This window comes from Saccopteryx leptura, chromosome 5 (genome assembly GCF_036850995.1).
Source record: "Saccopteryx leptura isolate mSacLep1 chromosome 5, mSacLep1_pri_phased_curated, whole genome shotgun sequence".
Classification (NCBI taxonomy): domain Eukaryota; kingdom Metazoa; phylum Chordata; class Mammalia; order Chiroptera; family Emballonuridae; genus Saccopteryx; species Saccopteryx leptura.
The window spans coordinates 239,712-266,959 of NC_089507.1; the positions used below are offsets into that span (position 1 = coordinate 239,712).

A 27,248-nucleotide genomic window follows, 5' to 3' on the forward strand; every position below is an offset into this window, starting at 1 on the left:
GCTCCCCGCCCCCCGCCCGCGTCCGAGCGTGACGACGAGGGCGGGGCCGCAGCGGCTCCACCGCGCCTGCGGGGGAGGGGGCGGGAGTCGCGGAGCCGCGCCCCCATCTCGCTCCAAAACCCGCACCCTCCCGGCCGGACCCCGGAGTGATCCCGCGGGTCAAGCCCTCCGAGCCAGTGCGCCCGGACTCCCAGATACTGTGCCCTCATCCGAGCCCCTCGGTGTGGCCACCCACTCCCCACGGGCCCCGCACCCCTCTCCTCGGGGTTCTGTGAGCGCGTGCCGGACAGACACGCGCCAACCCCCGTGGAAAAAGTCCTTCTCGGGCCGGAGCGGGAAGGGTCTGGGGTTGGGGGTCGTCGCGCCCTCCCCGAACCGCTCTGCCCGAGAGCGCGCACGGGAAGGAGTGCTCGGGCGCGGGAGGTGACAGTGGCCCCGACCCGGCTGAGTGACCCCGACCCCGCCACTCTTGGGCCTCTTCCCACCGCTGGGCTGGCGACTCCTGAGCCCTCCTCCCCGATCTAGCGGAGAGAGACCCGTAGACCGGCCCGGACCCATTTTTCAGTGACATAGAGTCGTAGACAGAAACCTCAGTCCTCAAGAGGTGGCCGGCCCTCCGCGGGGAGGGAGCGTGAAGGTCACTGTAGACCGGCCGCTCCGCCCCCGCGGTCCCCGTAGCCCAGCCTCCGCCGCCCCCTCCTCTAGGCCTCCCAGATTGCCTCTGCGGAGGAGCTGCACTGCGGGGACACAGGGTCGTCGCAAGGTCGCAGCTTGGCCTCCTGCCCGCCGCCCCTCCTGGGGGTCGGGAGACCCAGGCCCGGCAGTCCGGCGTGCAGGCATTGTGGGGGGCGGTGGTGTGCTGAGGGGAGTGCCTGGCTTGCCGGGTCTGTCTCGGAACCGCCTGGGGCCCGCTGCCTGGTGGGTGGGTAGACACCCCTGCTGGCCGCTGCATGAACTTGTCACGTCCTCCCAGGCTGAGTCATCAAGAGTAGCTGGATTTGGGGTGGAAGGGAGTGGATTCTGGAGCTGCCCCTACCCCTGACCCCCACCCAGGAATGACCACTCCTCACGTCCCTCCCTTCCCTCTGTCCCCGCTGGACCCTCAGCTGGAGCTCAGGACCACGTTGCTTGTTTCTCCCAGTCTGTTTGGCACCTGGGCCCCAGCTCCCACTGCTGCTGACAGACACACCCAGGCCCCACCATGGCCAGCAGTGGACAGACAGGAGGGGAGGAGACAGGTGGAGGGGCACTTCCTGCTAAGTCACCAGTTGGATTAGTGTGGGCCCCAGTGGCCCTGGGGAAGGCCCATGTTCCAGGACAGACAGCTGCAGGCTTCCAGGACCACGGAAGCTGGTCTCAGCACCATCCGCTCTCCTGCTGACCGGTGCAGGGCAGGGGCTGCCCAGACGGGTGGGCCTGCAGACAGGACATAAGGCTCCCGCCAGGGCTGCAGGGAGCCCCTGATGCTGGCCGGCCCCGGCCACCCCCTGAGAACGAGCAGCACATTTCTGTTTCATTTCCTCGTGAGAGGTGGGTTGACTGGCCTTGTGCTGGTCTGCGGACAGGTGCTCGTGCAGTGGTCACCCGTTTCTAGGTGTGTGAGGATCCCCAGCTCAGGGTCTGCTCAGCCTCGTCCTTCTGGTGACCTTACCAGATCACCTGAGGGATGACCCACAGCTGACATCCTGCTGGCAACCCCATGGAGGACCCCAGAGATGACCCCAGGTGAGCTCACAGTGGGCCCCACAACCAATGGCCCCAGCTGCCCTCCCAAGCCACCTGCAGAAGAGATATCTTGCTGACCTCAGAGCATCAGGTTGGGCAGGTGCAGCCTGCAGTGTGTCAGGAAAGGGCAGGCCCATCAGGACAGAGAGGTGGGGGTCAGTGTCTATGGACCGACTGAGTCCACACACACCCCTGAGCCAGGGGCTCACGTGGCAGGGGTAGGCTCATGGGTGCTGCCCCCTCTCCAGGTCTCTACCTCCATCTGTGTCTCTTTCTCCTTCCCTCCTTCTCCCTGTTGGGTCACCCTCAGAGGTCAGCTGTGTGGTCACCATCTCTCACCCCCTGTCTCTCTCTGTTGTGACTCTTACCCTTGTGACACACAGTGGCTTCTCAGTTCACATTTGCCCAGGCCCTGAGCTAGGACCAGGACTCAGACCCTCCAAGGAGGAAATACACCAGGTTGGTGACAGTTGGGTTAGAGTGGCTGGTGCTGTTGGGGGGGGGGAGGGTAGGAAGTCCAGGCAGCTGGGAAGCTGGGAAGGACTGGAGGGTAGGCAGGTAAGCTAGCCCGCTGGGCCACACCTGGTGGGCCCTGGGGCCCTGTGAGTACCTGCAACAGGAGCTGGGTGGGTCCTGGTGAAGTCCTCAGACCTGCAGCAAGCTGAGACCTGTCGGAGCTGAGTGGTAAATTTGTTAAGAAAGGCGGAGCTGAGGGGGGCGTGGTAAGCAGGCAGAGATCCAGGAGGTGGCTCACAAGGCATCTGTGGCCTCTGTTCGGGATGGTACTGGGCTGGAGGAGTCTGACACTGGGGGGATGGGGAGGGAGATGCCAGGAGCTGGATGAGGGGGAGGGGGTCCCGAACAAGAAGTCAGCTCAGCGCCCGGCTTGCTCTGCAAGGCACTGCCCTCCAAAAACCAGCCAGGAAGCCCCGACCCAGACAAGCAGGACTGTGCTGAAGGAGGTGTGGTGCTATGGTCGTGGCCTCCTGCCCTCTGCAAGTCCCCTTGGTGTCCCCCCCACGGTCACTCCAGATGACAGAGAGCAGTGGCTGCCACCCTGCCTCTCTGAAAGCCCCTGCTGGGCACCCCTCTGCTCCTTTGCAGAGGCGTGGCTGGGGCCAGCTGTCCACCTGTCCCTTGGCATTCCCCTGCCTGGCGTGGGGGTGGGCAGGGGGCTGCAGGCTCTGAGGAGGGCCTGGGGAGGGCTCTTGGCACACCCAGGGCTCTCCTGGAAACTTCAGATGCAAATTTAATAATTTAACAAGCTGAGTGACTCAGTGCCCAGCACGGGCTCTACCGCATTGCTGTTTTCTGCTGGAGTTCATTATTACTTAAAAGGCACTAACAGAAGCAAAGTGAGCAGCTGAGAAACCCATCGGAGCTGGGGCAGGACCCCCGAGGGCTTCCCTGAGCCATGGACCCTCCCCTGCCACCATGGGGACAGAGTCCAGCCTCCAGGGGTCAGCACTCAGGAGCTCTCCAGTAACCTAGGAGCTCAGCTGAGGGTGGTGCCCCGAGCCTGTGGTACCCAGCTTGATCCTCAGACCCCTTCTAGCCCTGGGGCACTGAGACGGCTGTTCGGTCATGTACCCTTTTCCCCACTGTCCATTTCTTTTTTTTCTCTCTCTCTCGTTTTTCTGAAGCTGGAAACGGGGAGAGACAGTCAGACAGACTCCTGCATGCGCCCGACTGGGATCCACCTGGCACGCCCACCAGGGGGCGACGCTCTGCCCACCAGGGGGCGATGCTCTGCCCCTCTGGGGCGTCGCTCTGTTGCGACCAGAGCCACTCCAGCGCCCAGGGCAGAGGCCAGGAGCCATCCCCAGTGCCCGGGCCACCCCTGCTCCTTGGCTGCGGGAGAGGAAGAGAGAGACAGAGAGCAAAGCGCGGCGGAGGGGTGGAGAAGCAGATGGGCACTTCTCCTGTGTGCCCTGGCCGGGAATCGAACCTGGGTCCTCCGCACGCTAGGCCGACGCTCTACCGCTGAGCCAACCGGCCAGGGCCCCCACTGTCCATTTCTACAGAGACCCCTGCCTGTCCAGGCTCAGTCTCCAGTCCCAGAGACAAGAGAGACCCCTCAGTCCTTAAACAGAAACTCCGAGGACCCCATCCTGAGAAGCTAATCCAGGCTCTGGGCTCCGGTCACAGTGGTGGCTCCCACTGCTCTGCCCAGCAGCCTCAGGCCCAGAGGCCCAGACCCCTGACAGTGTCACCCTCCTCCACAGAGGGGCCCAACCCCCGTCCTGCTCTCAGCCCACACCTGTCTCCTGGCTCCGGGCCAGCCCACGCCCACACCAGTTTCTCGTCATTCACACAGCTCTGTGGGGCAGGATCCGGTGGGGACCCGGAAAGCACAGATCTCTGAGATGCTCACAGGAGGGGTGCAGGGTCTGATCAGGGTGGTTGTGAGGCTTCCTAGGGGCCTGTGGCTCCCGTGCCACCCCCATCAAACCCCCCTTTGGCGGCTGCCTCTGTGCTCCCAGATAAAGACAGCAGTCCACATGGGCCTGAAAATAGAATTCAGCTTCTCAGGGCTGCCTGCAGCGGGGGCACAGCAGCACCTGGGACAGCCCTGGGTGCAGAAGGGTCCTCAGTCGTGGACTGGGGGCGTTGGGATGATGAGGGAGGAAAGCCAGTGGGTCCCGCCCCCTCACTGCAGACCCAGAGCCTGGCAGGCTGGACCCAGGTGCTAGTGCCTTCTATATGGGGGTCTCCTCCACAGCTGCCAGCAAGGTGGACCTGAAACAGGAGGTACATCCAAGCTGAGAAGATGCCCTGAGGTATCTTTAGGCTTGGAGACCTCTGGTCACACCTGCTGGAGTTTGGTGGTGACCCAAGCCAGTGCCAGCCCTGGGGTTGTGGGCCCCTACCTCGGGGATGGGTGGTCATGTCCTCTGTTAGGTGAGCCCCACATGAACTCTCTGAGCTGCAGAACAGGTATTCCTGCTCAGTGAGGGCCCCCCACCCCCAGGCACTTCTGCCTCCTCTCCACCCTCCCACTCATCGGCTCTGCCCTCACGCCAGTCCCTCAGTTACGGTGCCTGCCGCAGCCCACCCTCAGCCTGGGATCTTTAACACGCAACAGTCCTCACCCCTGAGTGAGCGTCTCTGCCTCTCAGAGCCCAGGCTCAGCCCCGGGACACAGGGTGGCTCAGCCCCGGGACACAGGGTGGCTCAGCCCCGGGACGCAGGGTGGCTCAGCCCCGGGACACAGATGGCTCAGCCCCGGGACACAGGGTGGCTCAGCCCCGGGACGCAGGGTGGCCGCTGTGAAGAGGGTGAGTGAACTTCTCTGCCTCTCAGAGCCCAGGCTCAGCCCCGGGATGCAGGATGGCTCAGCCCCGGGACACAGGGTGGCCGCTGTGAAGAGGGACAGGAGTTGGGCTGGTGGGATGACCGTGGAGGGTCTGGGGCCCCGGGGCACACACAGGGCTGCCTGCTGCTTTCACCTACAGGTGTGAGCTGTACAGGAGGGGCGCTCCCTGAGCCCCGTCTCCCCAAGGCTGGCCCAGAGGTGGCTGCAGGGCACCCGGCGGTAAACCTCCCTCATGTGCGTCAGGCCTGGACTCCTCCAGCCTGTGACCCTGGCCCAGCAGGGGCTGAGCTGGCCCTTGGGGGTGGGGTTTCAGGGTGAAGAAGACCCTCCCAGAAATGACAGCCACCAGGAGTGAGTTCCCTCCCTCTCCCCCTCCTCCCGTTGTCTCCCTCTCTGTCTGATCACCAGCAGGCCGGCCCGTGTGGGTCTGCAGGCGTTTCAGGCCCAGGAGAAGCCTGTCTGTGGGGAAGGGGGCACAATCCTCCACTGGGCCTTCCTTGCATCCTAGGTCTTGACTGTGTCCTGGTCATGCTTATGCCCAGGGAGCATGGTGGCCCTGGTCACAGAGGGTCTGGGAACACAGTTCCTCAGGGCTGTCCCTCAGGCTCAGCCATGGGTGTAGCCCAAGGCCCCAGGGTGGGCTGCAGGGACAGCTCTGGTGCCACGTTCGGTGAGCAGCCACTCTGCGGACCTCAGGCTCTGCCGTCGGGCTCTCTTCCCACGGCCACTGGCTAGTGTGGGGCTTCCGCTTGGGCTGGGGGTGGACCGGGCTCCGCCGTCGGGCCCTCTTCCCACGGCCACTGGCTAGTGTGGGGGCTTCCGCTTGGGCTGGGGGTGGACCAGGAGGAGCGGAGCCCTTGGAACGACCCACCGTCTGGGCCCCACACCCACCGAGGGGGAAGCAGAGGCTGAAGCAGAGGGTCTCAGGAACCTCGGAAGCGCCTCACTGCCCTGGTGTCCTCTGTCCACCCAGAGGCAGGAGCGGTCCAACTCTGCCCGCTGCTGACACAGGTGTGTCCTGGTGTGTTCTGGGCACCCCGGGTGGGGGCTTTGAGGAAGGCAGGACAAGCTGTGTCCTCAGAAAGCTTGTTTTAGAAGGAGACACAAACACAGACACAAACACAGACTGCAGGACGTGCCACCCGGAGAGCCACAACCCAGTGACATGACAAAGAACAGAATCTTTGTTAGTGGGGTCACCCAGACAAGTCCCAGGGAACCAGGAGGCATAGCCACCCAAGCCAGGGTCCAGAGGTGAGAACAGAGAAGTCCAGAGTCCAGCGAGGGGGGCAGGTCCCGGAGTGGCTGTCCCCAGGCCGGGTACACAGCACAGAGGTGCCTGTGGGTCCACACAGCCCGACTGGTGCTGAGTGAGAACGGTGTGGCCTAGACAGACAAGACCTGAGCCAAGGACGTTTGAGCAGATAGGCCCAGGTGTTCGCGTCCTGGGTGGTCAGGGTCTCACGCACACCCAGGCCCGTAGGGGGCACACCCTCCCTAGGAGGCTGGGTCAAGTGGAGACTTCATCCTGGAGGGGAAGATTTTAGGAATCACATCATAATCAGTCTTGATGCAGAAAAATCAAAATGGAAATAAAAATGAAAGATATTGCAAACCTCAGGAAGCAGGCACCACCCAGAGAGGAACCAGGTAATTACTGACTAGAGCGGTCAGCCTCAGTACCTCGGGAGGGAGGGTTAAGAAATGGCCTTCTGGTGGGGGGGACTGGGGTGACCACACAGGAAGGAGGGCAAAGGCGCACTGACCGCGGGGTCCTGTGTGGGAGGCAACGGGGGGCCTGCCTTGACCTGGGTCATGCCACGGACAACGCTTGGTCCCAGCTAATAGAAGGGTCCGCAGCCTTCGGGCCAGCTCTGGGCCTGGAATCCTGGCCTGCAGCCTGTCCAGGGTCTGGCTGAGGGTCTGGAACCCGTTCCTCCCCTTTCTAAGCATCATGAGCCCAGCCCTCTCACTTTCCTACCTGTCCTGGCGGCCTGGGTCTGGAAAGATGACCCAACCCAGGCCCTGTGCCGACCCCAGGTGACCAGCGGATGCAATCCACGGTCAGGTGCTCTTTGTGAGAAGGACCTCCACCAGCACAGAGCCCCACCCATGTCTGTCCCTCTCCCCAGCCTCCTCTCAATCTGCCTGCCCCCCACTCACCACTGTGTCAGGGCCGTGGGGCTCCTCTCGCCGAGGGGATCCCTCTCCTCTTTCTCCCTAATGCCCCTCCCCACCCCACGTGCTCCGGCGAGGGCCCCCAAGGGCCTTCTCAACCTTTGCTCTGCTCTGGTTGGAGCAGGTCTATAAATGGACAGGTAGGGGAAACAGATGTACAGATGGGGGCAGGGTGGACAAACAAGTGAAAAAGAGGCAGACCAGAAAGTCTGGGGCTCACCCTGTGGGTGCACATCGTTGGGAGGACTGGAGCGTGTGCTCGGCCAGAGAGGGGACCAGCCCAGCTCAAAGGCCTGTGCAGCCCAGGTGCGGCTGGCTGCGACAGGCTCAGGGCACCAATACCCACAGGGCAGAGTCCCCTGGTCAGGAAAGGCTCTGCTTATGGCTGGAGGTCGGTCTGAGGTCCTCTCTGCTCACCCCTCCCTCCAAGGACAGAGGCCAGTCATCCCTCTCTTGGGTCATTGGTGCACTTGGCCTGCACAACCAGACCGCTCCCCTTGAGCTCTCAGGAGCCGCCATCTGCCCTAGGAAAACCCTGGTTCCTGTCACTAGCATCTGTGCAATAAAAAGTAAAACAAACTTGACACACTTTATATTGCCAATGAGCAAAGCCATCAACAAATAATCCTAAACAGAATAATAAATAAAAACAAACCTGTTGGCCCTGGCCGGTTGGCTCAGCAGTAGAGCATCAGCCTGGCGTGCAGAAGTCCCGGGTTCAATTCCCGGCCAGGGCACACAGGAGAAGCGCCCATCTGCTTCTCCACCCCTCCCCCTCTCCTTCCTCTCTGTCTCTCTCTTCCCCTCCCACAGCCAAGGCTCCATTGGAGCACAGATGGCCCGAGCTCTGAGGATGGCTCTGTGGCCTCTGCCTCAGGCGCTAGAATGGCTCTGGATGCAACAGAGCGATGCGCCAGAGGGGCAGAACATCGCCCCCTGGTGGGCATGCCGGGTGGATCCCGGTCGGGCGTGTGCAGGAGTCTGACTGCCACCCCGTTTCCAGCTTCAGAAAAATGAAAAAAAAAAACCAAAAAAAACCAAAACCTTGTTAGTCACAAGTGAGAACCAGTTACATCAACTGTAGACCCGAGGTTCTCAGGGTGTCCACATAGCTGGGCAGCGCCTCTGGACACCTCTGGGGGCTCCACTGAGCCTCCCCATGGGTCCTGCTATGTCTGGCCAGGAAGGGCCTGGCACAGGGCAGCTGCAGAGACCTGACCGCACAGAACGGGCGCCCTCACTGCTCTGGGTCTCCCCTTCCCCAGGTGAGCTACCGGGCAGCACGACTTCCTTCTGAGGAGACACGGTCCAGGAGGGGCTCTGGCCTGAGCCTGGGCCCACAGTGTGAGGGCTGCACACAGGCCAGCTGGATGCCAGGCGCCTTGGTGGTAACAAACACTAGACGTGTGCATGTGTGAATCTGTGTGTACATCCTGGCTACACCCTCCGGAGGCCAGAGTCCCCCCCCAGAACTGCCACACGTGGCGGGAGAGGATGCGCTGTGGCACCGAGGTTCAGCCAGCCAGCCAGCCGTTGCCACTGCGATGGGCAGGCCCAGACTGGACCATACAGTGGCTCCTGGCAGTGGACCAAGTACGTGGGGGTGGGGCTCAGAGCAAGGCCCCTCTGGGGTCTGCCCACAGCCACGGGTTCCAGGCTGGCTCTAATGATGTGACACAGGGCTCCTCTGGGGCCAAGCAGTCCCAAGCCTGTGGTCCTAGGCTGGGGGTGGGGGTGTCTTCCAGGACTGTCCATAGACCTGGGGCCAGAGGCAGACACAAGGCCCTGACAGTCACTGCAGGGACTACAGGGATGGGATGAGGTCCTGGTGGTCTCTGGAAGGACCAGAGCCAGCCCAGTCTGTCTGGGCAGTGACCACCGTGTGCCAGTACCTATGGCCATGGCCATAGAAGGGGACCCAAAGCCACAGCATGTCTGCTCAGCACACACACTGCCCGCTGCCCTCCCTGGGAGCCTGAGGAAGCTCAAACAGAGTGACAAGGGCCCCGCCTGCAGCACATGGGTCCCTGCACATCCCAGGGCCAGAGCCTGACAGAGCCCAACAACAGCAGGAGAGCCGCAGAGACGAGCTTCATCAGAAAATAGTTTAATTATGTATAGGAGCCTCCAGGCTGATCACACCTGGGGACACGGGGACGTCATGAGCCGGACCAGGAGAGGACGCGGACCGTACACCCTGCCCTGAGGAGACGGGCTCTCCAGGACGCGGCCACTGGACAAACAGATCACAAACTGGGACGCTTGTGGGAGGAGCGTGAATCAACACTTTCCTTTGGGAAAAAGAAAAAACCAAGAGGCTTTGGAATGCTCTCTTCCTGCCGGCTGCAGGGGCTCTGGACCTTCCGAGGGCAGCAGGTGGGCCACTGGGGTGCAGTGCGTCAGCCCACACCGCCACAGCCCTGGAGGAGGCTCTCGTAGTCAAGCCCGGCACCTTCTAGCTCCACGTGCAGCTGTGACCACGAGGGCTCAGAAGAGGGGCCGGGCGCCCTGGCTCTCGAACTCAGACCAGGCGTCGCTCAGCTCCATGAAGATCAGCCTGGCCTGCTGCTCGTAGGGCTGCCCTGTGGCCTGTGGGACGAGCAGAAGGGCTTCCTCATGAGATGGGTTCCTCTGCTCCCGGGACCCCGGCCGGCACTCACCTCCCCAGGGGGACCCTGCCTGGCGCTCACCTCCCCGGGGGGACCCTGCCTGGTGCTCACCTCCCCCGGGGGGACCCCGGCCGGCACTCACCTCCCCAGGGGGACCCTGCCTGGTGCTCACTTCCCCGGGGGGACCCTGCCTGGCGCTCACCTCCCCGGGGGGACCCTGCCTGGTGCTCACCTCCTTGGGGGACCCTGCCTGGCGCTCACCTCCCCGGGGGGACCCTGCCTGGTGCTCACCTCCCCGGGAGGACCCCGACCGGCGCTCACCTCCCCGGGGGACCCCGGCCGGCACTCACCTCCCTGGGGGGACCCTGCCTGGTGCTCACCTCCCCGGGAGGACCCCAACCGGCGCTCACCTCCCCGGGGGACCCCGGCCGGCGCTCACCTCCCCCGGGGGGACCCTGCCTGGCGCTCACCTCCCCGGGGGGACCCTGCCTGGTGCTCACCTCCCTGGGGGACCCTGCCTGGTGCTCACCTCCCCGGGAGGACCCCGACCGGCGCTCACCTCCCCGGGGGACCCCGGCCGGCACTCACCTCCCTGGGGGACCCTGCCTGGTGCTCACCTCCCCGGGGGGGACCCCGGCCAGCACTCACCTCCCCGGGGGACCCTGCCTGGTGCTCACCTCCCCGGGGGGGACCCCGGCCAGCACTCACCTCCCCGGGGGGACCCTGCCTGGTGCTCACCTCCCCGGGGGGACCCTGCCTGGTGCTCACCTCCCCCGGGGGGACCCTGGCCAGTGCTCACCTCCCCCGGTGGACCCTGCCTGGTGCTCACTTCCCCGGGGGGACCCTGCCTGGTGCTCACCTCCCCGGGGGGACCCTGCCTGGCGCTCACCTCCCCGGGGGGACCCTGGCCAGTGCTCACCTTGTCGGGGTGGACCACCAGCACAGCCCGGCGATACTGCTTTTTCACCTGCTCGGGCGTCACGAGGTCAGCCATGCCCACGGGTGTCCAGCGGCTCTCGCCGTCCCACAGCACTGTGTGCAGCGTGGACAGCAGAGCACGGATGTTCCTCTCCTTGCCCTCGGTCCAGTCCAGGAGCTGCAGGAGACAGAAGTGCTGCAGAGCAGAGTCCTGGCCACAGCCCCCACCGGCCATCACCGCGGCTCCACAGCCGTCCATCATGGGGAGCAAGGCTGCACCATGAGACACGAGGCCACTGCCGAACTTCCTGCCCTGACCCCAGGCACGGTCACCCACTGTCCCACTTCCTGCCCTGACCCCAGGCACGGTCACCACCGCTCCCCCAGCCTGGACAGATACCACACAGGACCAGACAGCACAAGGAGCTTGGTGACCCTTGTCAGTGGGAACTCACAGATGACCGCCTGTGGCCTTGCCCTACATGTCCCAGGGCTCCAGCACCCAGCGGGGATGCCAGGCGGAGCTCCTGGGTGGCCTGTGCACCTGCATCACCACTGGCCTTGCAGTGAAAACCCCTCGGTGATGCTGGGCTCACATGCCAACCTAGTCAGAGAGGCCAGTGTGCCGGGCGCAGCAGATGTCACCCCCACTGCCCCCAGCTGTTCTTGTGCGGGCCAGGTGGCCTCAAGGACACTTGCCCTGACCAAGGTTACATGTGGTTAGATCTCCAGAGGAGTGACACTTAATAACAATGAAAATGCAAAAGCCTCCCCTCCTCAGCCTAACAGTGACAGAGCCACCATGGAGACGGTGCTGGTGGGGACGAGTTGTATCCACCGCACAACTCTCAAAACGGCAAGTGTGTCTCAGTGGAAGACATCGCACAAACCCTCTCAAGTGAGAATCAGGGGCCCTGAGGCAGGCACCAGGAGGCCCTCAGGCCCCCAGCAGCCATGTCCTCCCGGGGTCAAGCAGGTGGACCAGGGAGCACCAGCTGCACAGCGCACCTTCAGCTTCAGTGGGTCCGTGTCCCTCGCCTGGTCCTGTCTCCTCATCTCAGCGATGGTCCTCGGCCCCTTCCTGTCAGCTTTGGAGGAGAAGCCTTGATTGGACAGCAGGTCTTCAAAATCGTTCTCAGACACCCGGGGCTTTTGAACTAGAGAAGGACAAAGACAGAGAGTCAGCGAGGCACCCAGGGCCCATGCTGATCCATCCTCAGCCCACCCAGGGCGCCATTTCCAGTTAGACGAAAGGAGATGGACAGCTGAGAGAAGTGGACAACACCCAGCAGGACTCCCTGAGCCGCAGTGCTCCTAAGCAAGCGTCTGTCTGCTGCCTGGGCCGACATGGGGTGCGCCATCTCCATGACGACACTGCAGCTAGGCCTGGGCCGACATGGGGTGCGCCATCTCCGTGACGACACTGCAGCTAGGCCTGGGCCGACATGGGGTGCGCCATCTCTATGACGACACTGCAGCTAGGCCTGGGCCGACATGGGGTGCGCCATCTCCATGACGACACTGCAGCTAGGCCTGGGCCGACATGGGGTGCGCCATCTCCGTGACGACACTGCAGCTAGGCCTGGGCCGACATGGGAGGCGCCATCTCCGTGACGACACTGCAGCTGGGCCTGGGCTGACTGTCCCACTGCCCAGGCAGTGGAGGAGGCCCCCATTCCCGGACGGCGTGGGCCTGGCCACCTGGACAGTGCCCACGGGGACGAGAGGGACACCCACCCAGACGTGGCTCCTGCAGGGAGAGGTGTGGGTCTCCCCGAGAAGCTCCCCAGGAGACCATCGCACACGGGAGGAGGACGACTCACCAAAGCTGGGAGCACGGACACCCCGCTCCTCTCGGCCGCCAATCACACTGAAGTTCGCTGCGTAGTTAGGCCTTGGCTGGGCACAGGTTTTGGGGGACGGCTTTGTCTGGGGGGCCCATGGGGCACCCTGGGCTGAGGATCGACTTGTCTGCCAGGAGCTGCCGGCCTTGGAACTGAGGGCTGCTTTGGGTCCAAAACCCCCAGGAGTAAATCCACCGGGCGAGCCTGGGGAGAAAGCCATGAGGGGTGAACAGCGTGTGACAACCGGCTGGTCCCATGAAGGCGCTGCAGACGGTGTCTCACTTGCAGGAAAACAGGCACTTGCAAAACGAATGCTCGTGGTCGGACACCAGGACCGGGCAGCCACCGAAGTGGCCCTCCTAGTTGGGCGATGGTGGAGACAATCGCAGGGGTTGGGGGACAGTGCGGAGGGTCACGGGTCAGTGAGGGTGAGCGTGGGCACCACCTCACGTGCTCTCGGAATGCAGGGCTGGCCCTTTAACTTTTATTTTGAAACAAACTCACAAGGAAGCTGGTGCACCAGAGCCCAGAACACAGAACCCCAAGCCCAGATCACTCACCGCACAGGCAACTGGCCTCGTGACATGAAGGCTCCTGCCAGCTGCTACAGGTGTGTGCACACACGTGTGTACATACTGCTGTGTGTGTGCATGAGTGCATATTTGTGTAGGCATGTGTGTGCTACCATGTGTGCAGTGCTGTGTCACTTTACCACACACACATTTGTGTGAACATGGGCTCAAGGCACCCATCTGTCCTCTACCTCTGAGCCACTTCCAGAATGCTCTAGAAACAGACCTAACAGCAGGTAACCTCTGTGATGCACTCAGGGTTGCTCCTTCCATTGCTGAGCAGCATTTTCCGTGGGGACCCTGTGTCCACGCAGCCAGCAACCCAGTTTGGGGCAATTACAAACAAAGCTGCTGTGGACACTTCCTCTCTCTGGATGAGTGGTAGCCACATGTTTACTTGCATAAACACTGACCATTTCCAGAGTGGCCACTGAGATTCATGTTCCTGCATGCCAGCTGCTCATGAGAAATCGTCTCCCACCCTCGGTGGCACTTGGGGTTGGCACTACTGCTATAACCACCCAAGGGCTGGCTGCCACCAAGGCCTCCCTGGCACGTGCCTGCCGGTGAGTGACGCCGCCATCTTCCCAGAGGCTGGTCAGCACTGAGTGGCCTGTGCTAGGCATCTCGTCCGGGCTCACCTACGCTCTACTGAATGGCTCCTTGTCCTCAGGGGCAGCAGGTCCTCCCGCGATGCTGGCTTTGACAAGGCTGATGGAGACGCCGGACGCAGGAGCTCCATCCCCGTTCACATCCACGAGCCCGGGCACAACTGCGTCTGTTGTGTGTCATCTCACCTAAAGCCGCAGAGCCCAGCGAGGACACTGAGGACTCCCTGTATTGACATGTCCTAGATGTGAGTCCCACGTGTCCTCAAAGTATTTGTGCCTGATCTGTAGCTTGTCTTTTCATCCTTTTGAGTCTAGCACAGTAGAGGATTTAGTTTTGATAAAGTCCATTTGTCAATATTTTTCTGTTATAGACCATGACACTCAAATCTAGCACTTGGTCCCAGAGATTGTATCCTATGTTTTCTTCTACAGGCTTCTTGGTTCCCCATCACACACTAAGATCTATGGCCAGGCCTGACCAGGCGGTGGTGCAGTGGATGGAGCATCAGACTGGGATGCAGAAGGACCCAGGTTCGAGACCCTGAGGTCTCCAGCTTGAACGCGGGCTCATCTGGCTAGAGCAAAAAGCTCGCCAGCTTGTGTTCAGGGTCGCTGGCTCGAGCAAGAGGTTCCTCGGTCTGCTGAGGCCCCCCAGTCAAGGCACATATGAGAAAGCAATCAATGAACAACTAAGGTGTTGCAACGAGAAACTGATGATTGATGCTTCTCATCTCTCTTCGTTCCTGTCTGTCCCTATCTATCCCACTCTCTGACTCTCTCTGTTCCTGTAAAAATAATTAATTAAAAAAAAAAAAAAAAATTTAGGGCCCTGGCCGGTTGGCTCAGCGGTAGAGCGTCGGCCTAGCGTGCGGAGGACCCGGGTTCGATTCCCGGCCAGGGCACACAGGAGAAGCGCCCATTTGCTTCTCCACCCCTCCGCCGCGCTTTCCTCTCTGTCTCTCTCTTCCCCTCCCGCAGCCGAGGCTCCATTGGAGCAAAGATGGCCCGGGCGCTGGGGATGGCTCTGTGGCCTCTGCCTCAGGTGCTAGAGTAGCTCTGGTCGCAACATGGCGACGCCCAGGATGGGCAGAGCATCGCCCCCTGGTGGGCAGAGCGTCGCCCCCTGGTGGGCGTGCCGGGTGGATCCCGGTCGGGCGCATGCGGGAGTCTGTCTGACTGTCTCTCCCTGTTTCCAGCTTCAGAAAAATGAAAAAAAAAAGAAAAAAAAAAATCCATGGCCAGTTCTGAGTCCCCTGCTGTGTGAGCTGTGGAGCGCAGTGTGAGGCTGCTGTATCTATGGGCAGATGTCCAATGTTCCAGCAGCCACGCAGGTGGTGCCAGCACCTCGTCAGGACGAACCCGTCCCTCTCCTCTGTTCCCCGGATCTGTGGGTGTCCTCCTGCCCACATCACACAGTCCTGATTCGGAGGCTACAGGGGAGCCCGGGGCCAGGCACTGACTCCTCCCACATCACCCGGCCATCATGCAATGTTCCAGCCATTCCAGTTCCCCTAACTTTCCAAATAAACTTTTCAGTGAGCTGGTCTGTGTCCACAGAAATCCTTCCTAGATTCTGGTGGAAACTGTGCTAACTCCACAGATCGGGAGACCTCACAGCTTCAGCACGCGGGCCTCCAGTCCAGGGATGTGGTTTTTCTCTGGTTGTTTTCATAACGTTTGGTCGTGCAGTTTCACCATATACGCGTCCTTAGCCACACTTGGGTTTCTTCTCTCCTAGCGGCTGTAAATGGCACTGTTTTAATCTGGGGTTCCTAGTGCACACCACTAGGCAGGAGACACAGCTGAGGTCTGTCTGTGGACTCAGTCTGTGGACCCGGGTGGCCTCTGGAGACCCCTCGAGGTCTGCCACACACACGAGCGCGCCCCCTGCAGCACAGTGCTGTCTTCCCTCACGCGTGAGGACCCTACTCCCTTCCTTGCCTTTGTGCGAACGGGACTGCAGGGAGGAGGGGAGACCACGGTCCAGCCTGGACTCTGCCCTCAGCACGCAGTCTTCCTCCACCAAATGTGAGGCTGGTGCAGGGTTCTGTCGACACTCGTTATCAACATAGCGAAGTTCACCTCTCGTTACTAGCTGAGTGTGCTTATCATTAACAGGAGCTGACCTCTGCCAAGTGCTTTTCTGCACTGCTGCCGAGACCAGTGATGTGGTGATTCTGGCAACTGGTCTGGGGACCCGGAGCCAGCGCTGCACTCCTATGTGTGCTGCAGTTCTCGTTAGGTGTTGGGGAATTCTACTCGCCAAACTCTGATGTGCATGTTCCTAGGAACACTGCGCTGTAGTTTGCTTTTCTGGCCCGTCTGCCTGGGTCTGGGAGCAGGGTAATTCAAGCACCACAAAACCAACTGCAAACATCCCCGCCTCTCCCCACTTCTTAGAAGAGAGTGCGTGGAGCTGGCGTGAGTTCTCTAAACGTTTGGTAGAGTCCCCCAATGAAACTACCTGGGACGGAAACCTCCTTTTTGGGAGGTTTTTTAAAAACTACAAATTAATCTTCTTGATAGTTACAGACCTATGCAAACGATCTAGGTCACGTGGGGACGTCCGTCGTCACATTCACGAGCCCTGTTCTGCTTCCCTCCCCGTCACAAACGGCCAACAAGCCTGTGGGGATGACCCCATGTCACTTCTGATATTGGCAGCTGTCACATTTATCAATCTTTTCAAAGAATCACCTTCTTGTTTAATTAGTTTTATTGTTTTTGTTTCCTATTTCACTGGTTTTGACTCTTCACTATTTCCTTTCTTCTGTTTGCTCTGAATTTTATTTGCTTTACTCTTCAGGTATCTTGACTTGAGAGCTCCAATACTGATGAGACATTTCCTCTTTTCCAAAGTAGCCTTTAACGAACCCCCCTTCGCACTGCGTCAGCCGAGCACCTCAGGTTTCCCTGCTCCATGTTCCCACATTCACTCAGTTCACTGTCACCTCCCTGACCTCCGAGGTAGCCTGTGTGTTCTGTAAGTGCCGTTTCCAGAGGCTGAAGGTTCTCCAGTTCCCACGTTCTCTCAGTTCACCGTCACCTCCCTGACCTCCGAGGTAGCCTGTGGGTTCTGTAAGTGCCATTTCCAGAGGCTGAAGGTTCCCTGTTCCATGTTCTCTCAGTTCACTGTCACCTCCCTGACCTCCCGAGGTCGTCTGTGTGTTCTGTAAGTGCCGTTTCCAGAGGCTGAAGGTTCTCCAGTTCCCACGTTCTCTCAGTTCACTGTCACCTCCCTGACCTCCCGAGGTCGTCTGTGTGTTCTGTAAGTGCCGTTTCCAGAGGCTGAAGGTTCTCCAGTTCCCGTGCTCCGCTTCCAGCTGGGTCTCACGTGGTCAGAGCAGGATGGTCTGTGTGGCTCAGTCCTCTCAGGTGTGCTGGGTCTGTCTGATGTCCAGGACACAGGCTCTCCTGGTGGAGGTCCCACACATGCAGGAGGTCACGGCTCCTTGGCAGTCGGTGCAGAGCCTCGCGAGGGTGACAGACGACTCCTGGTGGCCGACAACGCCCCTAGCCTTGCTCTTGCTTGCTGACTGTCCGAGTGCTTGATCCATACTTGGTGAAGAGGGATGTGGAGGTCTCCAATAGAGTCTGAGTTTGTCTATCTTTCCTTTCTGTTCCATCAGCTTTATTCAGAGTTCTGTTTTCCCAGGGGCTGTGACAGAGCCCTGGGTCACAGTGCGGACCTGAGAAATGGGCTCCATTTCAAGAACAGACAGCTCAGACCCCGACGAGTCCTGTCCCGACAGGATTCAGAGCCCACAGCCCAGGCAGCCGCCAGGAGGCTCCGGTGGTCCCACCCCGCACTCAGATGGTCTAGGACAGAGACCACGCTGGGAAGGAAACCCAAAGACAAACACAGACTTCCCAAATGCCTGAAACATTGCGACCTGAAACACTAGAAACACATTTAGGAAACCGACCGTGCAAATAATGAAAACCTCTCAGGACTCAGTAAGACAGCTAGCAGCAGGAGCCCTCGACACCACGTGAGAAGCAGAGTGGACACAGCCCAGCAGACCAGCCACAGCATGAGTGGGGAGCGAGGGGCAGCATGGAGGCAGAGCCAGGCCGGGAGGGCAGGAGAGACAGCAGGGCCCTCCCCATGCTGAGGGACCACGCTTCCCACCCAAGGCTCACAGGGCTGCAGCGGGAAGAGATGCCATCTGAGAGCCAGATGCCTGTTTCCCAGAACCAGCGTTCTGAGAAGACATATTTCCAGCCTGGGGTTCCACATGCTGCCCAGCTGATAAGGGAGGAGATGCTCTCAGACACTCATGTCTCTGAGCAGTCATGGCCACACGACTCTGGGAGGCAGAGGGACCCGGGGACTCGTGTCCCAGGGCGCTAGGTCAGCTCCAGGAGACTGGAGGCCAACAGGGCAGGCACGATCCCAGGTCTCCCGTGCTGAGACCAGCTCCTCACGACATCCCTGTGAGGGCCAAGCCTCGGCACTGGTCCGGCACCTGCTCACATCAACAAGCCCCTGCGACAGGAGCAGACACTGCTCCCTGGGCCTGGGTGGACGAAGGTGAAGGTCCTGTCCAGGGCACCTGAGTCTGGGAGCAGGCCAGGAGACAGACGGACTAGGCCCCTCTGCGCAGGCCTGGCTCCACACACACCCAGCACGTCCTGCACGTTACCTTGGAGGCTGGAACTGAGGTTGCCGAGGTCTGCAAACGGGTCTAGGCCCTGAGACTTGGTCCGGCTGGCCGAGGAGCCAGGAGGTGCCAGCTGGCCTCCAGCAGAGAGGAAGGGGCCTGGAAAAGGACAGAGGGTGTTCAAACCAGTGCCCACGAGGTGGGATGCAGCTCTGCTCTCTGGCCTGAAGCTCCTGAGAGTCTTGCTCGGCTCTGAGTCACGGGGCCCAGCCCAGGACACAGCCGCACAGGTACCCGGAGCGGCCTCCACTGTTTCTTTGGAAGATGCCCTAATGAATACAGGGCCTAAAAACATCCACGTTGTCCTGACTTTGTGACAGCATCCTTGCAACCTCCTTAAAGTGCAAATGAGCTTTGTAATACCCTTTGTGATAATCAATCTGAGAATATTCTAAGTAGCAGACACTGAAATATCTGAGTAAATGATTATACAGCCACTTGACGGATTATTGTCGTTACTACAAATGATGGCTACTCACATATAAAAGACACTCTTATAAATTTATAGGCAGAAAGCAAACTTCCTATGCAAAAAAAATAAATAAATAAAGAACGTAAAACAATTCTTAAAAGAAATACTAATAACTAAAAAGACACAAAATGGTAAACCTGTTACAGTAATGTGATGGAAACCAGAACAGCTGACAGCCTATCAGACTGGGAGAATGTCTTTGGTTATCGTCACTCCTGGGCAATTCCATTACTACAAGGTCCTAGAGAGACATGTCACATGATCGCCTCTGATAGCAACTCACAGCAGAGACCTCCCAACAAGACAAATGCCCACAAAGTGGAGCACTGGACCTTCGTGTCCCCAAGGACAGGGCCTGGCCCTGGGACAGTCTGCAGTCTCCCAAGGGCTCCTTCAGGTACACAGAAGCCACAGGACATGAGAAAACACTAACACACGTTCTGGGTGAAGATTTCGGCCCTGGACGGTCTCCCAGGGGAGGAGGAAGGGACCCGGGCCCACCGACTGCGGGTGGGGCAGGCCGGACGGGCTAGAGGCCCCCCCAAGCTGGATGAGCTGACCATGTATTGGTGGGCGCTGCATCCCACCAGCACTCCAATCCTTTTTGGGGTGGTGGAGTTCCACTGCGGTGAAACAGAGGCACCAGGCACAGCGGGCACCCGGCAGGGGAGCCACCAGCACTCCAATCCTTTTTGGGGGTGGTGGAGTTCCACTGCGGTGAAACAGAGGCACCAGACACAGCGGGCACCCGGCAGGGGAGCCACCAGCACTCCAATCCTTTTTGGGGTGGTGGAGTTCCACTGCGGTGAAACAGAGGCACCAGACACAGCGGGCACCCGGCAGGGGAGCCACCAGCACTCCAATCCTTTTTGGGGTGGTGGAGTTCCACTGCGGTGAAACAGAGGCACCAGGCACAGCGGGCACCCGGCAGGGGAGCCAGCCTTCAGAGGGCAGTCGTACCTTCTGTGGCCGGTGTGGGGGCCGGTGCCTCCGCCCAGGTATCCCATCCTCCCAGCAGGTCTGGGTGGCTGGCTGAGGCCGTCATCTTGCTGGGCTCTGCTGAGACATCCCCTGGAAGAGAGCAGCACCATTCGGTGTGTCCCCTGGTGGAGGATGGGCCACAGCCTTCGTACAGCCTCCTGCAGGCCCCGAGCAGACAGGGAAGGCACAAGCCCCACACCCCCACGTAGGAACAGCTGGCTGGGCTCCCAGGTGGGGACTGTGCTGAGTGTTGAGCTCAGGACACCTCACAGGTCACTGAACTGACCACGGGGACAAGGGTGAGCAAGTGGAGAAGCTCCCAGCGCAGTGTGGCCCTCACTCAAGCTACACACAGCACCCCTAGAACCTTCTACACACCCCTGGAAACAGCATGAGGGGACACCAGCCTTCATGTCCTCTTCCAGGGGAGGACGGGCAGCATGCCTGCTCTGCTGGGGACCACAGCAGTGACCCCTGCCCACCTCTCAGCCCACTCACCCAGCTGCAGGAAGTCAGTGCTGCAGGCCGGAGGCGGGGCGCTGTGGGTGGAGGGGAAGGACGCGGACGGGGCGGCCACAGAGTCCGAATTGAGAAATTCACCAAAAAGGGCAGGCTTAGAGCAGGGCTGGGTGTCTGGATCAGATGTCAGCAGGAGAGGGTCAAACGGGTCGGCTGCAGAAAGATACCCAAGGAGCAGGCCGAAGTGAGGCACGTGTGGGCACAGCAGGGGCACCAACCAGCACCCAGAGCACCAGGCGCCAATGGGCTGCGGGGGCCCAGACAGTGAGACAACCCCGTGGCCCGCGATCACACCGAGACCAAGCTCCAGGGCCCTGGCCTCAGGCCCCACAGAGACCCAGCCCCACAGGGAAGGAAGGGCCGGTCACTCCTGGACAGGAGCTCAGGGTGGGCGGTGGAACCAGACCAGCAGCACAGCCTCCTGCTGGCTGGTCCTGGGCTGCTGACCCCACCCGCTCGTTCTCAAGCACCAGGTCGTCGGGCCTCTGAGATCTAGAGAGGCCAACCACGGACACCTCGTCTGGTCACACGTACCGGCCACAGCGGGCCCGCCTGTGGTGGTGGCTGGACTTGTGAAGAGCAGGGGCGTCTCTCCACTGAGGAGGTCACCTGAGGGACCCTCCGGGGCGGCCTCAGGCGCCCCCAGGAGGCAGCTGAGCAGGTCAGCATTGCTGGGGGGGGCCCCAGGGGCCTGTGCAGGGGGCACGGGTGCTGCCTCGGAGTGCAGCCCCAGGAGGTCCACGCTGTCCTCCGGCCGCCCGGGTTCCTGCGGTGCGGCTGGTGTGTCCGTATCAAAAATCAGCTCCTGCTCCTGTGGCCGCACTGCCGGGCCAGGAGCGCCCTCGTCAGCCGTGTCCCTGCTCTCCGCAGACAGCGTCGCCACCTCCTCGTCGGACGGCTCGCTCTCTGCCGCGTCCTCAGCCGGGGCAGGGGGAGTCTCCTGGGCGGAGTTACTGTCCGGGCCTGACTCCGAGTCCTTCTCCTCTGAAAAGAAACAGCACACTGACAGGGCTGAGGTCACCCCAGCAGGACCACAGTGGGACCGCGGGAGAGACCCCGCAGAAGCCCCGGGAACAGGGCCTGAGGACAAGCTGAGCACAGCACAAGCACGCAGGACGCAGGGGACGCTCACAGGGGCGCAGGCACCGGGAGCACCCCACAGCGCCTACCGTGCCAGTCCAGCGTGTGGAAGAAGTGGTTGGTGTCCGTGCTGCTGCTCTGCGGTGACTCCGACTCCAGGGGCTCCGGGTCTGGAGCTGCCGTCTCGGCGTCATACTGAGCGGTCGAGCCTGGCTGCCTGGGGAGCTCCGGCTTCCCTGCGGGACAGGGGGCGTCAGGTGACCCCCAGGACGCCACCACCGCTGCAGCAGCCGCCCAGCTCCACACGCCGAGACGCTGTGCGGCACCCACGGAGGCTCCAGTCCAGGATCGATCCCGACACAGGCTCAGACGCTGCCCTGGTCACGCATGCACGAAAGCGCACGTGTGCACACACATGCACATGCTTACACAGCACTCCACAGCGCACACGCACTTTCCAGGAGTACTTAGCTGTCTTCACATAAGAAAATGGAAAGAAGGCAAACCAAGAACAGGAAGAAATCTGGACGGCTGGCAGACGGGCTCCCATCCCACCAGCCAGCGCACTGTCCTAGCTATGTCTGGGAGCTGCTCTGAAATAAGAAGACGAGACAGCTGAGCTGAGGGAGGGAGGGAGGCCAGGAGGAAAGCTCCGGTGTGCTGTGGCCTCGTGGAGCTCTGCTGGTCCAGAATAAAGTCTCGACTACTGCAGTTACACAGAAGCGGACGCACATCCAGAAAACAAGCCTCTCCGGTTCGGCCAGTGACCAGCTCTGGCCCTCTCAGGGGTCCCCTGCCTGTGACAAGCGCTGTGGGCAGACCCGGCAGGGGCAAAGACTCCAGTCCACAGGCGGAAGCCGAGTCCCTGCGCCCACACGCAGCTGAGCCCTGCGAGCTGCCCCCTGTGCCGAGGGAGAACACAGACCTTACCAAACTTAGACAGGATGTCCTGCTGCTCCTCCCGGCTGGAGAAGAGGATTTTGGGGTTCAGCCCCCTTATGCTTGTGCTCTCCCAGGGCGGAGCCTCCCGGCTGGGCCTGTCTCTAGGCTCCACCTCCACCTCCAGGTTTACTTGGAACAAGTCCGGGTATTTCTCCTGAATGTCACATGCGTCCAGGTCATACCTGCAGTGGGAGGCCAGACCCCAGTCAGGAGGGTCATGACGGGCGTCACAGGCCACCTGAGTCCACCAGAAAACAAGTACACCCAGGGCTGTGTGCTCTCCGGGCAGCCCGCCCTCTGCACCTCACTGTGGTGTACAAGCTGCTGCTGGCACAGGGTCTGTACATCGGGCACGTGCACCCTCAGAGCAGCACCCGGCTTGTCAGGCGAGCACTGGGCCTGCCCGCACCCCTCGGACACGGGGTTCTGGTAAGGCTGCCTGAGATATCAAATGTATTTCCATTACAGAGATGCCGTCACCATGGTGAAACTTCCCAACAGTTAACAGATGCCCATGAGACCAAGACCCTGCCATCGCCTGCAGGATGGGTAGCACAGTGCCCCGCTCGCTGGGGGCCAGGGAGGCAGCACCCACTGCCCTGCTGGGAGGAAAGGGGACAAGGCAAGAAGAAGCCAAAGACTCTGGCCTCTAAGCATGCCGAGGCACAGGTGGGGGACGGCTGTGGCCAGCGGGACCTGGCAGAGGTGACGTCAGCTGCCTTGTCACTGACTTCCTCATTCCTGCTCTGCGTCTCATCAGGGAACTCAACATTTTCTCACATCCACCCCAAGGTTGCCTCGGACATGCTCACAGCCACTCGACCAGCCAGCCCCTGGCCGGGCAGCGGCTCTGGGCAGGTTATCAACACTGGCCAGCACCTTGCACATCACTGCCTGTCACAGCAGTGAAACAACAGAAGGAAACACAGAAGATGCCCCAGATCCCTGAACCCGAGGATCCTCGGCAGTCCATGCAGCACCCATCCACAAACGACAACTGCTGGCACAGGAGGACTGCAGAGACACCGCACGTGGGGTCAGTGTGGGCGCTAAAGCCACAGCAGACCCTCAGCGACGTGCGTGACTTGACGTGTAACATGCGCCATCAGGCACCACCACCTGTGCCCCGGGAGGAGGGCAGGCAGGTGACTGCCCGTGTCACACGCCCTTCTCAGGCTGCAGCGTCCCCTCTGTCCACTCACTCCCGGCCCAGAGGCACCACAGCCTTCCTTCCTTTCCAGGCCAGCCACCCACGGGAAGACAACGACCCAGGTGACCCTCAGCCAGGCAGGAGCAGCTGAAGCAGGGACAAGCAGTGAGCCAGGCAGCGATGCTGTCAAAGCAGGAGTCCAGCTCCAGCGAGGACCAGGGAAGAAGGCCTGGACCCCCTTCCCCAAAGAGGGGACGCTAGGACACCAGAGAGGAGGGAGCCAGGCGGAGCCCACGCAAAGGAGCACATGACCGCTGCAGGCTCAGACCCAGGCACCGTCCCCACCTCCCCACCTCCCCACCCCCGCGGGCCCCAGGAGGCTGCCCTGGGCCCGGGCCTGCCTGCTCACCCAGCAGCTGGTGAGGGCACAATGAGGGTCTGTGAGCAGGGATGCAGCCACGGGCCCTGGATTTCCAAGGGCACAGGGCCCAGGCCCCTCTGGGCACCTGACAAGCTTGGCTAGAAAACAGAGCTGCTGACCTGGGTCACAGACTGCAGCCCTTCCCACCTCAGTGACCGTCACAGAAGGCCTCATGGAGGGAGGGCCCAGGTGGGCTTATCTGACAGAACAGCCCAGTAATGTTGTTCCAAATTCCTCTCAGTCTTGTTTCAGCTGCATCTGCCAAAAGAATCCTGTCCACGGATACGCACACAATGCCCTGCATCAGGCAGACAACTCACAACTGCCTCCTTAACTGATAACCCCCACCCTGGAGGCGTGGCACACACAGCAATGCACAGACCTGAGGGCACACCAATTCCTGGACCTGTGTGACCAGTGCATTCACAAGTCTTCCCAGCACCCAGGTCTCTGTGCCCCCCAGGCCGACCCTCCCCCAAGGCAGCCACTTCCTGGCTGTCATGACCGCACGTGACCACGCGCAGGGCCGGAGTTGATAAAATGGGACCATGTGACCAGCGTCCCTCTGCCCAGGCTGTCTGTGCGCACTGCTCCCACTGCCGCCTGCATGTGCGTGCCCACAGCTATTCCCCACGGGCAAGGTACGGCCGCCAGGTACAGCTGGAGACTGCAGCCGCCATCACCATCATGTGCTGGACAGCTGCCGAGAGTAGAACAGTTCTCATCACAGCAAGAGCACCTGTCACCACGTGTGGGACCCACTGTGACCATTTCACAGTGTAGACGCACACAACACACTGCAGACCTGACCCAGATGTGCCCAGGAAGAGTCATGCTGCTAGGAACATTCTTGTCTGTGTGTACTTTTGGTCCCAAGCACTCACTTCTTGGGGACACACCTGGGCCCACCTGACTGCGTCCCCACCACACTGACCAGCAGCTCAGCCCTCACTGGTATCTAGAAGTGACTGTCTTCCACTTCAGCCACTCCTGTCAAAGGACACAGTGGCTTTGTGTCTCCCCGACGACTAACGGTAGTGAGCATCTCCACAAACTCTCCACCTTCTCTTTTCAATCTGGAATGCTTCATGGTCACTGGACGTGTCTTTCGTCTAAATACCTACTGCAGATGTCTTTTGTTTGTCTGGAAACATCTTTAGTTGACTTTCCTTTTTGAAGGATATTTTCACTGGAGATAGAATTCCAAATTGGCAATTTTTTCTTCAGTATTTTTAAAAGATGTCTTCAGATGACACTGGGCTTCATCACTTCACGTAAAAGGCAGCTGTTAGTCTCGTTACTGAGTCCCCCTCCCTCTCCATCAGGGGGCTTTGGAGTTTTTATCTTTGGTTTTCAGCCATTTAACGATGGTATGCTTAAGTAGGGGGCTCTTTCCTTTCACAAAAATCCTCTTTATAAAGAGCTTTTGAGTCTATGGCTCAATATCTTCCAGCAGTTTGAAAAGTTCTTAGCCAATAATTTTACTAATGTTACCTGCTGCCTTCTTTCCTGTCCTGTGACCCCAAACGCCAGCAGACAGACCTTGCTTCAGTCTCCCAGACGCCTCTCAGGACCCTTTCCATAGCGTCCACCCCTGTGCGGATTCTGGAGACGCCTGTGTTCTGTGGTCTACTGAACAATCTCAGTTGTGAGCTTTCTGGTTCTAGAATGTGGGCCTGCACCTCTCACACAGCCCAGGTCTCCAACGAAAACCCCACCTTCCTATTTCCTGGCCACGTTCCTCAGTTGCTCAAAGGCGTCAACCACCTACAGTGTCGCCTCACCAGTGCACCTTCACCTGCTTTTTCCTCTTCGTCTTCCACATCCGGCATTTTTTTTTTGGTATTTTCTGAAGTTGGAAACAGGGAGGCAGTCAGACAGACTCCCGCATGTGCCCGACCGGGATCCACCCAGCATGCCCACCAGGGGGCGATGCTCTGCCCATCTGGGGTGTTGCTCTGTTGCAACCAGAGCCATTCTAGCGCCTGGCAGAAGCCACAGAGCCATCGTCAGCGCCCGGGCAATCGCTGCTCCAATGGAGCCTTGGCTGCAGGAGGGGGAGAGAGACAGAGAGGAAGGAGAGGGGGAGGGGTGGAGAAGCAGATGGGCGCTTCTCCTGTGTGCCCTGGCTGGGAATTGAACCCGGGACTTCCACACGCTGGACTGACACTGAAAACAAATGTTTTAAATATATGTTTGGTGGTTAAAAACTATCAAGGCTCTGGGAGTTATCTTCCTCCAAAAAAGGAAAAAAAACAGATGTGTTAAAAGTTGTGACCTTGCTGGGTTTTGTAGTGTCTTTTTTGTATCAGAACTCCACAAGTTTTTCAAGTGCCAGAAAGAGGCACTGCAAAGACAGGAAGTAGAAAGACATGAGAGTCACAACACTCAGACACACGAGACATACACCTTGGTCTCCTGGTGCCGGTGCCACCGTTCCTGAGCCTTCACCACGGGCAGGCCCTGTGTGGCACCTACATGAGTGCACTGAGCCCACCAGGACCTGGGGTCAGAGCTCAGTCTGCCTGCGACCTTGAAGGTCAGAGTTCAGTCTGCCTGTGATCTTGAAGGTCAGGGTTCAGTCTGCCTGTGATCTTGAAGGTCAGAGTTCAGTCTGCCTGCGATCTTGAAGGTCAGAGTTCAGTCTGCCTGCGACCTTGAAGGTCAGAGCTCAGTCTGCCTGGGACCTTGAAGGTCAGAGCTCAGTCTGCCTGCGACCTTGAAGGTCAGAGCTCAGTCTGCCTGTGACCTTGAAGGTCAGAGCTCAGTCTGCCTGCGACCTTGAAGGTCAGAGTTCAGTCTGCCTGCGACCTTGAAGGTCAGAGCTCAGTCTGCCTGCGACCTTGAAGGTCAGAGTTCAGTCTGCCTGCGACCTTGAAGGTCAGAGCTCAGTCTGCCTGGGATCTTGAAGGTCAGAGTTCAGTCTGCCTGTGATCTTAAAGGTCAGAGTTCAGTCTGCCTGTGACCTTGAAGGTCAGAGCTCAGTCTGCCTGGTACCTGAAGGGTCAGAGCTCAGCTCCCCCAGGTCCCTGGGTTGGTCCTAACACTCTCTGTCACTGCGTAGGACGTGGGCGTGTGGCAAGCGCAGGCCCCGGGGGCTGTAGCAGCTGTCCCTGGGGCTTCCCACACGACCCTCTCTTGCTCCTGAAACACACCTGCACTTGGGTTTCTCACAGCATGGGGTGTGCATGTGATAAGCAAAAGGGCACACGAGGTGGACCGAGGTCCCGAGCGTGGCTGTGGGTC

At 60.3% G+C, this 27,248-nt stretch overlaps 1 protein-coding gene across 3 annotated transcripts in view; it reads right to left on the reverse strand.

Moving 5' to 3' along the window:
* Positions 1 to 9,310: 9,310 nt before the first annotated feature.
* GAK (cyclin G associated kinase) overlaps positions 9,311 to 27,248 on the reverse strand; it is a 59,929-nt gene continuing 41,991 nt past the window's right edge. For all 3 annotated transcript variants that reach the window (XM_066385340.1, XM_066385339.1, XM_066385341.1), the window contains 10 exons: positions 22,420 to 22,613; positions 21,579 to 21,725; positions 20,944 to 21,393; positions 20,389 to 20,562; positions 19,870 to 19,980; positions 18,420 to 18,536; positions 12,570 to 12,794; positions 11,755 to 11,903; positions 10,748 to 10,924; positions 9,311 to 9,808 (listed from right to left, as the gene is read on the reverse strand). In XM_066385340.1, coding sequence (XP_066241437.1) covers positions 9,707 to 9,808; positions 10,748 to 10,924; positions 11,755 to 11,903; positions 12,570 to 12,794; positions 18,420 to 18,536; positions 19,870 to 19,980; positions 20,389 to 20,562; positions 20,944 to 21,393; positions 21,579 to 21,725; positions 22,420 to 22,613 — 1,846 coding nt within the window. In that variant the 3' untranslated portion in view covers positions 9,311 to 9,706. The remainder of the gene's footprint in view (positions 9,809 to 10,747; positions 10,925 to 11,754; positions 11,904 to 12,569; positions 12,795 to 18,419; positions 18,537 to 19,869; positions 19,981 to 20,388; positions 20,563 to 20,943; positions 21,394 to 21,578; positions 21,726 to 22,419; positions 22,614 to 27,248) is intronic.